Here is a 13,107-nt window from a genome sequence, read left to right on the forward strand (position 1 = left end):
TTTATTTACAAATAAATCTTTAAAGATACTAATTTTTTTATAAACTTATATTTATATATCACACACTCCAAAGAGCAACGTCTATCAATTCAAATAAAATTAAAAAAACTAACCGTTGGATGTGATCATTACAATAAATTATGAGTGTGGTAACAAATTTAACCAATTTCACCATATTTTCGAATTCGATCGAATTGGTCAACCATCGAATTTCACCATATTTTCGAATTCGATCGAATTGGTCAACCATCCAATTTCACCATATTTTCTAATTAGATCGAATTTAACCAACTTCTATGTCTTCTTGGTTGACCGATGGCATAACAACCGTGAAACATGCTTATTTTTCTACATCACGTCTATAAATATTCAATCGATGGATATGCGTGGACATAAGATAAAAATTTCAATTTATTGACGTATACAAATTTGTCTCCGGCCTAAAGTTGTATGACTTATATGTTGCATTTAAATTGTTGAGGTTAACTCTAAAGCAACCATGAAGTGGAAAATGAATTTAGAGAAACCAACCGCTCGATGGAGATATTGTAATGTTTTATGGTGGTTGTAAAAAATCCAGCCTATTTGGTTCTTGTTTCGAATTCAATCAACTAGGTTAAACTTAGTTACTCTTATAAACCTATATTTATATGTCATGCACTCCAAAGAGGAACCCCTATCACTTCAAAGAAAATGGAAAAACCAACCGTTGGATGAGATTATTACAATAAATTATGAGTGTGGTAACAAATTTAGCCAATTTCACCATATTTTCGAATCCGATCGAATTGGTCAACCGTCGTCATTTGTATGTTTTCTTGGTTGACCGATGGCTTGATGACCGCAAAACGTGCTTATTTTTTCACATCACGTCTGTAAATATCCTATCGATGGATGTGTGTGGACATAAGATAAAAAATTCAATTTTAATTATAAAGACGTTGACGTATACCAATTTGCCTCCTAAAGTTGTATGACTTATATGTTGCATTTAAATTGTTGAGGTTCACTCTAAAGCAACCATGAAGTGGAAAATGAATTTAGAGAAACCAACCGCTCGATGGAAAGATTGTAATGTTTTATGGTGGTTGTAAAAAATCCAGCCTATTTGGTTCTCGTTTCGAATTCAATCAACTAGGTCAAACTTAGTTACTCTTATAAACCTATATTTATATATCATGCACTCCAAAGAGGAACCCCTATCACTTCAAAGAAAATGGAAAAACCGACCGTTGGATGAGATTATGACAATAAATTATGAGTGTGGTAAAAAATTTAGCCAATTTCACCATATTTTCAAATCCGATCGAATTGGTCAACCGTCGTCATTTGTATGTTTTCTTGGTTGACCGATGACTTGACGACCGCGAAACGTGCTTATTTTTTCATATCACGTCTGTAAATATCCTATCGATGGATGTGTGTGTACATAAGATAAAAATTTCAATTTTAATTATAAAGACGTTGGCCTATATCAATTTGCCTCCTAAAGTTGTATGACTTGTTCATTGCATTTAAATTGTTGAGGTTCATTCTAAAGCAACCATGAAGTAGAAAATGAATTTAGAGAAACCAACCGCTCGATGGAGAGATTGTAATGTTTTATGGTGGTTGTAAAAAATTCAGCCAATTTGGTTCTCGTTTCGAATTCAATCAACGAGGTCAAATTTAGTTACTCTTATAAACCTATATTTATATATCATACACTACAAAGACAAACCCCTATCAATTCAATAAAAATGGAAAAACTGACCGTACGTTGGATGAGATTATTACAATAAATTATGAGTGTGATAAAAAAATTAGCCAATTTCACCATATTTTCTACTCCAATCGAATTGGTCAACCGTCGTCATGATATGTAGAATATATATGCACATATTCTATATAGAAGTATGAGAACTTCCACAAATATATATAAACACACACACACACACACACTTATATATATATATATATATATATATATATATATATATATAAGAATATGTGTGTGTGTGTTTATATATGTGTAGAAGTTCTCATACTTTTATATAGAATATGTGTTTATATATATATATAAGTATATATATATCTATATATGTGTGTGTGTTTATAAATATATATACTTATAAAGATATATGTGTGTTTATAAAAAAAAAAAATATATATATATATATATATATACACAAAAATGTTCTGAAGAGGATGTCCGCAACCTAGAAAAAGTGCGGACGTCGCTTCTCCGGCCTTGATCGAGCGGCGATGGCGCGGCGCGGCTTGCCGGAGGGACGCCGGGGGTCGTGCGGAGCCGTAGGGATGGCAATGGGGCGGGTTGGGGATGAGGATCACAATACCATCCCCATCCCCAGGGTCATTCTCTACCCCCATCCCCGCCCCAATCCCCAATAAAAATATATTGAGGATTCCCCGTCCCCATCCCCATTGGGGACTAAGTCTCCAAACCCGCCCCAAATCCCCAATAAGAATTTAATAAATAAAATAATTTTTTCTCATATTGCCTTTTTTAAAATCAAAATCTACAACAAATAAATTTAAAATATAATTAAATTCATAAATCATAATTCAATGAGTGCAAAAGTCAAAACATCATTAAAATAAAAGTGTAGATATTAAAGTAAAGTAATAAATGTATATATTTGCGATTTATATTATAAACAATAAATTAAAATATATATAAGTTAAATACATGTATATATTATTGGGGCGGGTTTGGGGATGGAGATCACAATACCATCCCCGCCCCATCCCCAATCTTAGATAGTGGGGATTGGGGATCCCAATCCCCATTCCCCATTTGTCCCCGAATTCTCCCCCCATTAGGGGCGGGTATCCAATGGAGCTCCGCCCCGCTGGGGATTTTTGCCATCTCTATGCGGAGGGGTATGCGGTCCGGTGGAGTCGCCGGCGACGGTTCTGCAGTGCTGCACAGAACTTGCAACTGCAGGTGAGGTGGCTGCCCAGAAACCGGCAAGCCCGACCTCCTCCGACCTCGAATGCCGCCCAGAAGAGATCTGGGACGCCTCAGGCCTCCCTCCGGCCAGCCCCGCGCCGCCTGGAACCACCTGCTGCGTCGACGTCCGCACTTTAGCGAAAGTGCGGACGTCCGCTTCAGATCCTTCCTATATATATATATATATATATATATATATATATATATATATTGATGATCGTTAAGGTATCTAACTCGATTAAACCAATGGACGGACTGAATCTGTCAACCTGAACCAGCTTTAAGGCAGTTATCAATGCCTTAACGATCATCATTTTGGCTGAAAATTTGCAGAGATTATCTATACACTATTACCTAAAAACTGAACGGTCGAGATGTGGATATGCGACCGAAAAGTGACCCAAAACTCGAACTTCACACGATTAATTTCAAAACGGAGCTCCGCTCTGGATAGGATATATATATATATATAACACCTATTATATATGTATTTTACGGGCTTTTTGACGGGCCGGCCCTCTACCCACCAAGGCGGTCTTTTTAACGGGCCGGGCCGACGGGCCTCCATCGGCCCACTTGATCCGCGGGCTTTTTGATGAGGCCTACTCCTAAATATAGAGAGCGAGATGAGGCTCTCTATAATTTAAAAAATTCATGTTAAGTTATTTTATGTAATTTATAAATACCATTAGACTATTTAATCTTCATTTAAAAAATAATATAAATTTAAAACTACCTAATTTTTTTTTTTTTAGGATAAAACTAGCTAAAATAGAAAGTATTGATGCAAACGCATTTCTAAAATGGCTAGCTAAAATGACTTTTTAGCTATTTTGACTAAAATTTAACTTAAAAATGGCTAGCATTACTAAAGATGCTCTTATAAGAATTAATTTGTCTTTGAATGAAAATGGTCAATGCATCTTCCCACTAAATGAGGATGAGCTCGTTTTTATTGACAAAAGAGTGATATTTTAGTAGTGTTTTGTCTTAAATCATGTGCTCATGATCTAGGACATCAGGATTGAGCTTTTCATTTGTTGCTCATTTATCTCACTTGCCTGTTTGCTTGTTGTTTTGCCCAGTATATTCACCCTATGGTCCAAATATGAGTTTTTTTATTTTTTATTTTAATCTTGTATGCTTGTTGTTTAGTCCGGTATATTCATCCAATAATCGAGATAAAAAAACACGCAGTACTCCAAAACCACAAAATAATTACTCATATTAGAAGTTGAGACTTGGGGTATACGTATACATAGGAGGGGTTTTACTGGTCAACAACGTGGGTAAATGCCTTTGCCTCTTGAACAGGGTTTAGGCTAGGGAACAACAACATCCCCACAATTTTTGTGGCTTTGGTATTATATGGCCGGCCCACTACATTCTTATGAATCCACAAAGACAAACCAACAGAGCCCGAGCAAATGGAAAAGCTGGATCCAGCAGCATTACCTTACCGCTTTTACAATATGAAATCCATAAAAATGGTCTTTAATAATGTCAATACAAAATCAATACATACATATATAGATAAATACTACTAAGTACTTATCGTTTCAAGCATAATTACAGTTAAATTGCATAGCACAAGTACTTGGAATGATTCTTGAAGAAGATGACACAACACGTTCCATATCTTATTCGCCATGCACATCTTTATTGGCAATCCATACTTCCAAAGTTGTCAAAGCATCCACCCAGGAATGAATCCATTGACATTTTGGCCTGGATTTCCTGCATTCATCTGGTGATGATGATCTGAGCCCAGCGGAGTGTATCTGTACCACCCAGTGAAACCAATAGTTCTATTAATTAAAGTGCCAATGTACGTATGCCAATTTGCGAATAATCGAAAGATACATACCCGATTTGCAAAGCGGAGGTGTTGTTTCCTTGCAGTGGCTGAAAGAAACCTTGCGACTGGGGAGGAAGACGGTTGTTGTGCTGATGAATGTTGTTCTGGCCATAGCCACCGTCCCATGCCAGACGAAGTGGAGCACCTTGCAGATTAGTTTCTTCCAGCTGTTGCATTAGTTAATCAGACATATATCAAAAAACCAAAGATTTAACTATATATGTGACCGAAAAAAAGAAGCTTGATTTACATAAATATCATATCAATTATATGTTACCTTCCTCCTTAAGGATTTGTTAGTTTCAACAAGCATTTGTTCCTGCTCAACAGTAAAACACCGGTCATTACATATATGTTCAAAAGCATATATATGCATCCATGAGCATAGCCAAAAATCTCACTTAGGAGGATCAAATTTATTAACTAACAAATTAAACTCATTTTTAGTCATCTTCTAGGAATAACACAATCTTTGCCAAAAATAAAAAATAACACATCTTTCAAAACATATCAGTATAAGAAAATTTGCAATGTAGTATTAATTGGACTAATGCCAAAATTGAAAGATTCTTAAATTATGTTGATAAATTTTGGGATTTGAGATGAACGATAAATGTATGTGTTACTTCGATTTAGTATATTAACAAATATTATATGCATATGGCATAATGCCATTAAGGGCATATATCGATCAGTAAGGTAAGAAGACTTTGAAAAGATTTATATTAATTGGATATATGACGTGTATTAATAGTGTAAACTTTTATTTCATTAACAAAGAATCGTAAATATACGCATATGGCATAATGCCATTAAGGGCATATATCGATCAATAAGGTAAGAAAACTTTGAAAAAATTTATATTAATTGGATATATGTAGTTTCAAGGACAATTAAGATGAATTAGGATAAATTTGTATTAAATTTTAAAAACAAAGACTAATTAAAGATTTTTCCAAAAAGTGAGTTTCATTCGATTAAGGTTTAAAGATAATTAAGACTAATTAACAATTTTCCAAAAATTGAGAAGGGTCAATTGACCCATTCTCGCCCTAGGCTACACCTCAAATTTGGAAGCGCTTAAGTGCATGTCGAATTTTTGCTTACCCTGTTTTGGAGATCAGAAAGCTCATCCAGCATAAACTGAGTCTGATCAATGAGTATAGAACATGGGAAAAACAACACCAGCAAGTTAGTTAATTAATCTCTTTTGAGGAATGCATCACAATCAGCTATCAAATATGCAGATGTTGGAGTGAAAAAGAAGGATCAATATTAGGGTTAGGGTAAAAATTCATCTATATACTATCCATAGAATCTAAATAGTCCCTATCAGAGAGCATTGGCTACGGTTAGATGTATAAGCTTCGATCAATACATAAAACTAATTTACACAAATTCTTGCAATCACCTTTGTTGACCTAATATGATTCAGGGATGCCTCTAGTTGATGCTCAAGCTGCTCAAGCTCCTTCGTGTTCAGTGGGCCCAAATCTTCCCCAAGAAGGTTTCTGCACCATTTGAAATTCAGGATATCTATCAGTATTAGTATATATATACAACTTTCTACCATGTTTCTTGAATGATTGTTTGTAAAATTACAGCTTTACTAATAACTGTGCAAACCCTAGATAGCTAGCTAGTATCACCTCTGAGATCGTTGGAGGACCTCCACTCTTGCTTTAAGCTTCAAATATTCCTGATAACTGTTCTGCTTGGGACAAAATGGTAATGTAATGACTAATTTACTTGAATAGATTAGCGATCAATTAATATGCATGCATTAACTTAAACCACCAAAGAATGAATTAACGAACTTAGTTATATATGCAAGATTACATGAGGTCATACAAATGTTTGTACCTGAGTCTCGTTTACAGGTTGGTTGGCTTCGAGGGCACCATAATTGCACCTATGGTACTTTTCCAGCGTTTTCATCATGCTAAAATACAAGTTTAAAACATATGGATCAAACACAATAATCATTACTATTACACAATTAACTAACTAAATAATCTGTGTGATTTCAGTATATGAAAGAATGGATCACAACAAAATATGATCACTTATTTCACAGAAACCTCATTAGTAGAAGAGTTAGGTAATATACCACAGGACTTTAATTACACTGTTATATATGTTTGCCTGAATAGGGTAAGTTAGGATCAATTCCACCTATACTATGATTTTATTTAGAAAGATCTTTCATTATATATACTATGAGGTCAAGCTCATTAACCATACAACTGTGAAACAGAAAAAGACAAAAATATAAGGTCAGACTTAATGTAACAACCTTCGTTAACCGATACTTCAATGCCGCAATAAAGCACATTAGTGTACTGCGTACTAGTACTACCACAACAATAAGGAGCAATGCTTGGCTCTTTAAGGCAAAGAGTCATTCATCATTACAAGCTGAGGTGAAAAAAACATAATCATTTACGAAGAAAATCATTCCACAACAGATAATTAGGGAGAAAATGTATGATTTGGTCTCTTCAATTGTATGAAGGAATGACATTAAGAGGAAGGGAGCCAAGCATTCTCTGCTAAATTGAATATAACGATACCAAACTCAAATTACACCAACTGATAACGTGGATTTGTAATATTAAATGAAAAATCCTGGAATTTTCAAACTATAAAACTTCAATTTTATATATGGTTTCTCAGAGAGCTTGAAGTAAGAAGGGCCACTCTTACACCTGAAATGTCGTAAATGGTATCCAAAATTAGAATAGCCTTGGACATCTAGCTTGCACTAGGCTTCAAAAACTTCAAAAATTTACGATGATAAAAAAAAAGTCATATTTTCAAGGGGGAAGTTGTAATGCGCTTTGGATGAAGTATTATTGGAATATTGGTAATCGAATAATTATTAGTTTAGCTATATTCAGGTAAGAGCAACTTTAACAGATTTCCCATATTTTGATTTTTCTCTACTTTAGGGGAAATAAGCCTCTCTTGCTCTAACATATTTCCTATAACTATCCATATTTTAGGGAAAATGAGAAAAGAGAAAACCAAATTTCCTATATTTACAGCAAACTCAAAAATTTTAAGGAATAATATGGAGATTTTAGATATTGTTGTAAAATAGGGAATCTGTTGGAGTTGAAGAATAAAAAGAGTCTAGAGCTTTAATTTCTGCTTCCCTATAATACAGAAATCATAAGGAAGCTGTTGGAGTTACTGTAAGAGCAAAAGCTTCAAGATATGCAGCTTTAGAGGTAATGACTATAAAGAGGCAGCCTTTTATATTTCTCGATCTTACTGAAAAAATCAATAATTTAATTGCAACACCAAGTACAGCATGCAGAAAAACTACAAATCAAAATATCAAATCAACTGGCAACGAATCATAACAGTGAACCGGTTATTTGTCTGTCCTTAGTCTAGGAAATGACAAATTCACTGGAATAACTAAAGTTCAAGACTTCAAGTTAAACAGATCAAATCACAGGCAATTTACCAGCGAAAGTTTCAACGATCTTGTTCAGTTTCTAAGAAATAAAAATGGAAAATTAATTGAAAAGAAAATAATGGTTAAAAGAAGATCCTAGTACAAAATGTAGATATGAACTTCATATGCTATATTTGCTCAAAATAAATAAATCATATGCTATAAGTAGATAGAAATAAAAAATAAGTAAATCCCAAGAAGTAAATTAGAAAACTAATTAGGAAATTTTCTTGACGTATCTGATAACAACCCAAAAAGTACAATCCAATTCAGAAAACCCATGTCTTTATTTACGAGACAATCTAATCGATGTTTACTCTTTTTTTTGGATATAACAATCTAGTCTTTACTCTTTACAATTAATTAATGTTTTTTCTGAACATCAACTAATTTAACTAAATAAGCATAGAAATCAAATATCAAGTTTACAATATATTATGATAGAAATATTTATATAGGAAAATATTGATTTATCACTGAAATACCCTGTAATTTTAATCAAATTTGTTTCAGAAATTATATCAAAGCTTTTACAAAAATAGATAAACTAAAGAGACAAGAAAACATTTACCACTAATAAAATTTAGAAGTAGAAGAAGAAGAAAAAGAAATATGCCAGATCTTCAATTTAAGAGAACAAATCAGAAAAGCCTTTGTTTTTTCCTCACTCGTAGCAGATCAAAAAAGATAAATTAATGATTCACACAAGCAGAACTGATTTGTTCACACAAGGGGTGAAGGACAGAAAAAACAGAACTCGAATCTTGCTTTGAAAAGTTAACCACAAGCACACTGCAAGGGTTTTAACACAAACCACACAGATTTTGCATCCCTTAAATCATAAGCACTCGTATGCATCACTAATATTGAAAACTTCGTATATAAAAGAATAATCAGTATGCATATTAACTTTGATATATATATACCTTAAGCTGCTGCAGAACTCATAGAGCTTTCCACGGCCAGAGAAAATAATGAGGGCAACCTCAGCATCACAGAGAACTGAGAGCTCATAAGCTTTCTTGAGCAGGCCATTTCTTCTCTTGGCAAAAGTGACTTGCCTGTTGATTTTATTCTCTATTCTCTTGAGCTCAACTCTTCCTCTCCCCATTTCCAAAAATTAAAACCCAACTACCCACCACCCTTTTCTGATCTATCTCCCCTAGTCTTGGTTTGATCAGAGGTAGACAAAACTCTCTGAGAGGAAAGCTCTGTGTTTTAGGGTACCAAAAGGGGTAAAAGGATAAGTGCAATATGAGAGAAATGGGAAACCCTTGAAAAAAGGGCGAGTGTATTTGTGTTTGGCTCTGTAACCTACCTCCTCCTCAGGTACTGTACTGGACTGTATAAGACATGTATGATATTGTAGACAATTTAGTGTATGATTCCATTCTCAGGGTTCTCCCCTATTTCACTCTCTATGGTCCAGGTTTTCCAGTGCATCTTCCATTTTTATATGTCAGAATTTTGGTTTTCTTCTTTTTTATTTTGCTTTTCTTGTTATATATATTCATTTACAGTTACATCTAGTCTTTTTTATATTTATTTTTAGTAATATTTGCAGTACCATGAAATGTCTAGGCTCCCTGGTAATGCCTAGCGGACGTCGAAGAACAACCTTAGCAGGTGCTTTCTTTTTGGATAAACACGTGTCGACTCCTAGGCTCCTAGCTATTAAGCAATTAATTTATGTCAGACTCTCGTCAAAAAATATTTATGTCAGACTTCAGAAATACGCTGGTTTCCTTTTTCAAATTGATAAGTCACAATTAGCCTCGTTTCAAAAAAAAAAAAAAAAATGTCACAATTAGCTTAAGCTATGGATCCGGAAAAATAAAATAAATACATACACCTAACTAGATTACCCTGAAGAGCATGCAGTAGATGGCACTTTATTTATCAAACTACCTAATTGACGACCTGATAACCATAATTACATTAAGAGAGGGTAAGCTAAGTCTTGCGACCCACTATGTGCCTCTTAATTTAGTCAGTCCATGCACCTATCTAGCCATCTAGGGTCCTTCATGATTGCCTTATTCCAGTTGATCGATACATATTAAATAGTATGAGAGACTCTAATGAGAACTTTTAAAATGAAGACTTCATGAGAACTTTCTAATCAATGGTTGTAAGACTTACTTTTCAATGACATTTCGACAAATAATCAACCGTTAGATGTTTAGGTATGCATGATGAACATATCACTTCTGTAAATTTTCTTTCAAATTGCTAATCGTCAAGTTACCAAACTAGATCGAATCAATAGACGAACCAAATCTGTCAAACATAAATATTTTATGTTCACATATGATAAACTACGATTGTGAATGTCTTAACAAATTTCTATGTTTTTGAAATTTTTTAAAAACGATCTACTCATGAATATCTAAACATTTAACGGTTGATTTGCCGAAATGTGATCGAAAAATAGGTCTCAAAACAGTTGATTATAAAGTCCTCATTACAGCCCTACCCACTAAACAGTTATTCAGATTGGTAATTAGAGTATCAACAAACAAATTTTAGGAGGCCAATTTGAGCATGATTCAAACTTTCCTCATCTTGCAGGATGGATTTGACTTCATTCATTTTGCAAGATTGATCTGAAGGTGCACCTTAACCCTAAACCAACCTTCACATGAGTGGTTTCAAACTAGTTTAATTAAGGAACTAGTTTAAGATTACGGGTTGTGAGGCATGCGTTGTTGAATGAATTTTCCATGGTCTAGTTACCTCAATCGAGTCCAAGAGTTCTACAAAGACTCAGTTTTGGGTGTGTTTGTGTTGTCTGATTCTAATTTTCATATAGAAAATGTTGATGAAGGGAAAATTAAAAGATGCCACACTATGATAATACATTGGAACTTGGAATTTTTATCATAAAAACGTCTTTAATGTGTTGACTAAGGACTAATCGCTCTCAGAAAAGAGAACGTCACTTGTCAACCAGTTGGATCAGGCTGTGACAAGTGGGGGGTAACGTGTCGAGCTACAACTGGTTAGTGTGCAATTTTGGTGCCACTGACAGGTGACACTGATATTTGAGACAGTACTGTAATTATTCCAATAGAGAACACGCGTCGCAGAAAAACTACCTTAATAACCAACGGTAAAACGTACGAGGCTCCCTCCAACATTCATACGGAAACTAGGAGACATCGGCCAAAATAACTGGTTTGGGTAAGATTTTACAAACCAAAGAGATAAAAGTAATTTCATTACAAACTTAGTGTAAAAAAAAAAAAAAAAAACCAACTACCTGTTACCAAAAAAAGAAATTCAAAAAAATTATATTTTCATACTTCGTGCAAATTAAATTTCATAATAAAAGAAATATGTATGGTATACATTACTTACTATATTTGATTTAGTTAGCCCATCAAAACTTTGGTGTTCAAACAACACAGACATGTGTTTGTTTCTTTTCCAGGTAATCCATTTTATGACCAAAGACAAGCTTTGTTGTTTTTCACTATATTGGGAAATTGTAAATCAGAGAGATTTAATATGAAACAGGACGTGAGTATGGTTTAATATACTTAACTCATTTAATGACAATTAATCGCTATGAAGATCGTTATACTTCAGAAAACGACTTATTCTTACTCTCATTTTTATCTGTTTGTTGCATGGTTTTATTTGACTTGTGTATGTAATTACGGGGTTAGATGGATGATGCATTTCTAAAACTGAAAAGACCAGTCAGCTATAAACTGGAAGAAGTGTCCAAATAGAAGCTCCATATGTACATGTTCAATTATTTTGAAGTTCATATATACAGTAATAATGAAAGAAAAGAATTTAGAAGAGTACTACTCACCTGCACATTTACAATCAGATCGATAGCACTATTGTAACTTTGATGGGGTAGCTACATATAGTGTAGTCATTTTCATGATCCATGACTATGTGAAGCCATTGTTTGATTTTCTTGTTGTATGGTGAAATACACTAACAGTCCAACATCAAATGAATGACGTTACATTTATAGATATGATCTATCGTTAACATATATATAATTTAAACAATCATCTCAAAATGACCCACCATGTGGAGTATGTGTACAATTACCCGCTCAAGGAGACAATTGATATACCGTATACGTGCTAATTAAATGGAGATATCCGTTTGATTTATTTGAAATAGACGGATATCTTTTTCTCTTTACGAGAAAAAGAGAGGCTTTATGGGCTTTGAAAACCTTTTGAGCCTCTTAATGGTCTTTTTGTCTGATTTTCGCTTTTACTTAGACTAGTTCATAAATGGGCTGAGTGTAGCTTCTATCTTTCTGTGGGCCGACACAGATGGGTTAAAGTTCCAGCATCAATCATGGAATACTGGTTCTTGATCTCCCTCATGTCTATGCTTCCAAGTCGTTCCTTGATGATCTTGAAGAAATTATCCATGTGAGAAGAACCTATATTGGGCTAAATGATTAGTTTTGTTTTGCTTTGTTTCTATTGGGCCTTTTTGGGCCTTCTTGTCACAAAAAAAAAAAAAAAAGGTAAATTAAGTACAGCCTTTCCGATTCCAAGTGTAAGATTTATGGGCCAAGGATAAAGTATACATGTTCTGTTTCAAACAGTAGTGGAAGTTTACACTGAGCTAGGTTAGCGCGCAATTAAAGTAAGGGAAAATGATCATTTACCCAATTTCAACTTAAAAATTGCCCACTTGCTCCACCAACAGTTTTTTAATCCCATTTACCCAAAACACTCTAAGAGATTATTTCCCTAATACCCAATTAATTCTTTTTTTTATTTTTTTTATTTATTTTTGGGACTTTTTTGCCCTCTCCTTCTTTCTCACTTAGAGAGAAAAGTCATC

The 13,107-nt window shown here is 34.1% G+C and overlaps 1 protein-coding gene across 1 annotated transcript; it reads right to left on the reverse strand.

The window, feature by feature from the left end:
- Nucleotides 1-4,381: 4,381 nt before the first annotated feature.
- On the reverse strand, nt 4,382-9,713 carry LOC133742710 (agamous-like MADS-box protein MADS2). The gene is made up of 8 exons (XM_062170393.1): nt 9,204-9,713; nt 6,675-6,753; nt 6,461-6,522; nt 6,223-6,322; nt 5,919-5,960; nt 5,089-5,130; nt 4,821-4,978; nt 4,382-4,734 (listed from the first exon to the last, which is right to left on the reverse strand). Exons 1-8 carry the CDS (start codon nt 9,386-9,388, stop codon nt 4,641-4,643), a joined length of 762 nt encoding a protein of 253 aa, XP_062026377.1. The 5' UTR covers nt 9,389-9,713; the 3' UTR covers nt 4,382-4,640.
- Between the last annotated feature and the right edge of the window lie 3,394 nt (nt 9,714-13,107).

This window comes from Rosa rugosa, chromosome 4 (genome assembly GCF_958449725.1).
Source record: "Rosa rugosa chromosome 4, drRosRugo1.1, whole genome shotgun sequence".
Taxonomy (NCBI): Eukaryota; Viridiplantae; Streptophyta; class Magnoliopsida; order Rosales; family Rosaceae; genus Rosa; species Rosa rugosa.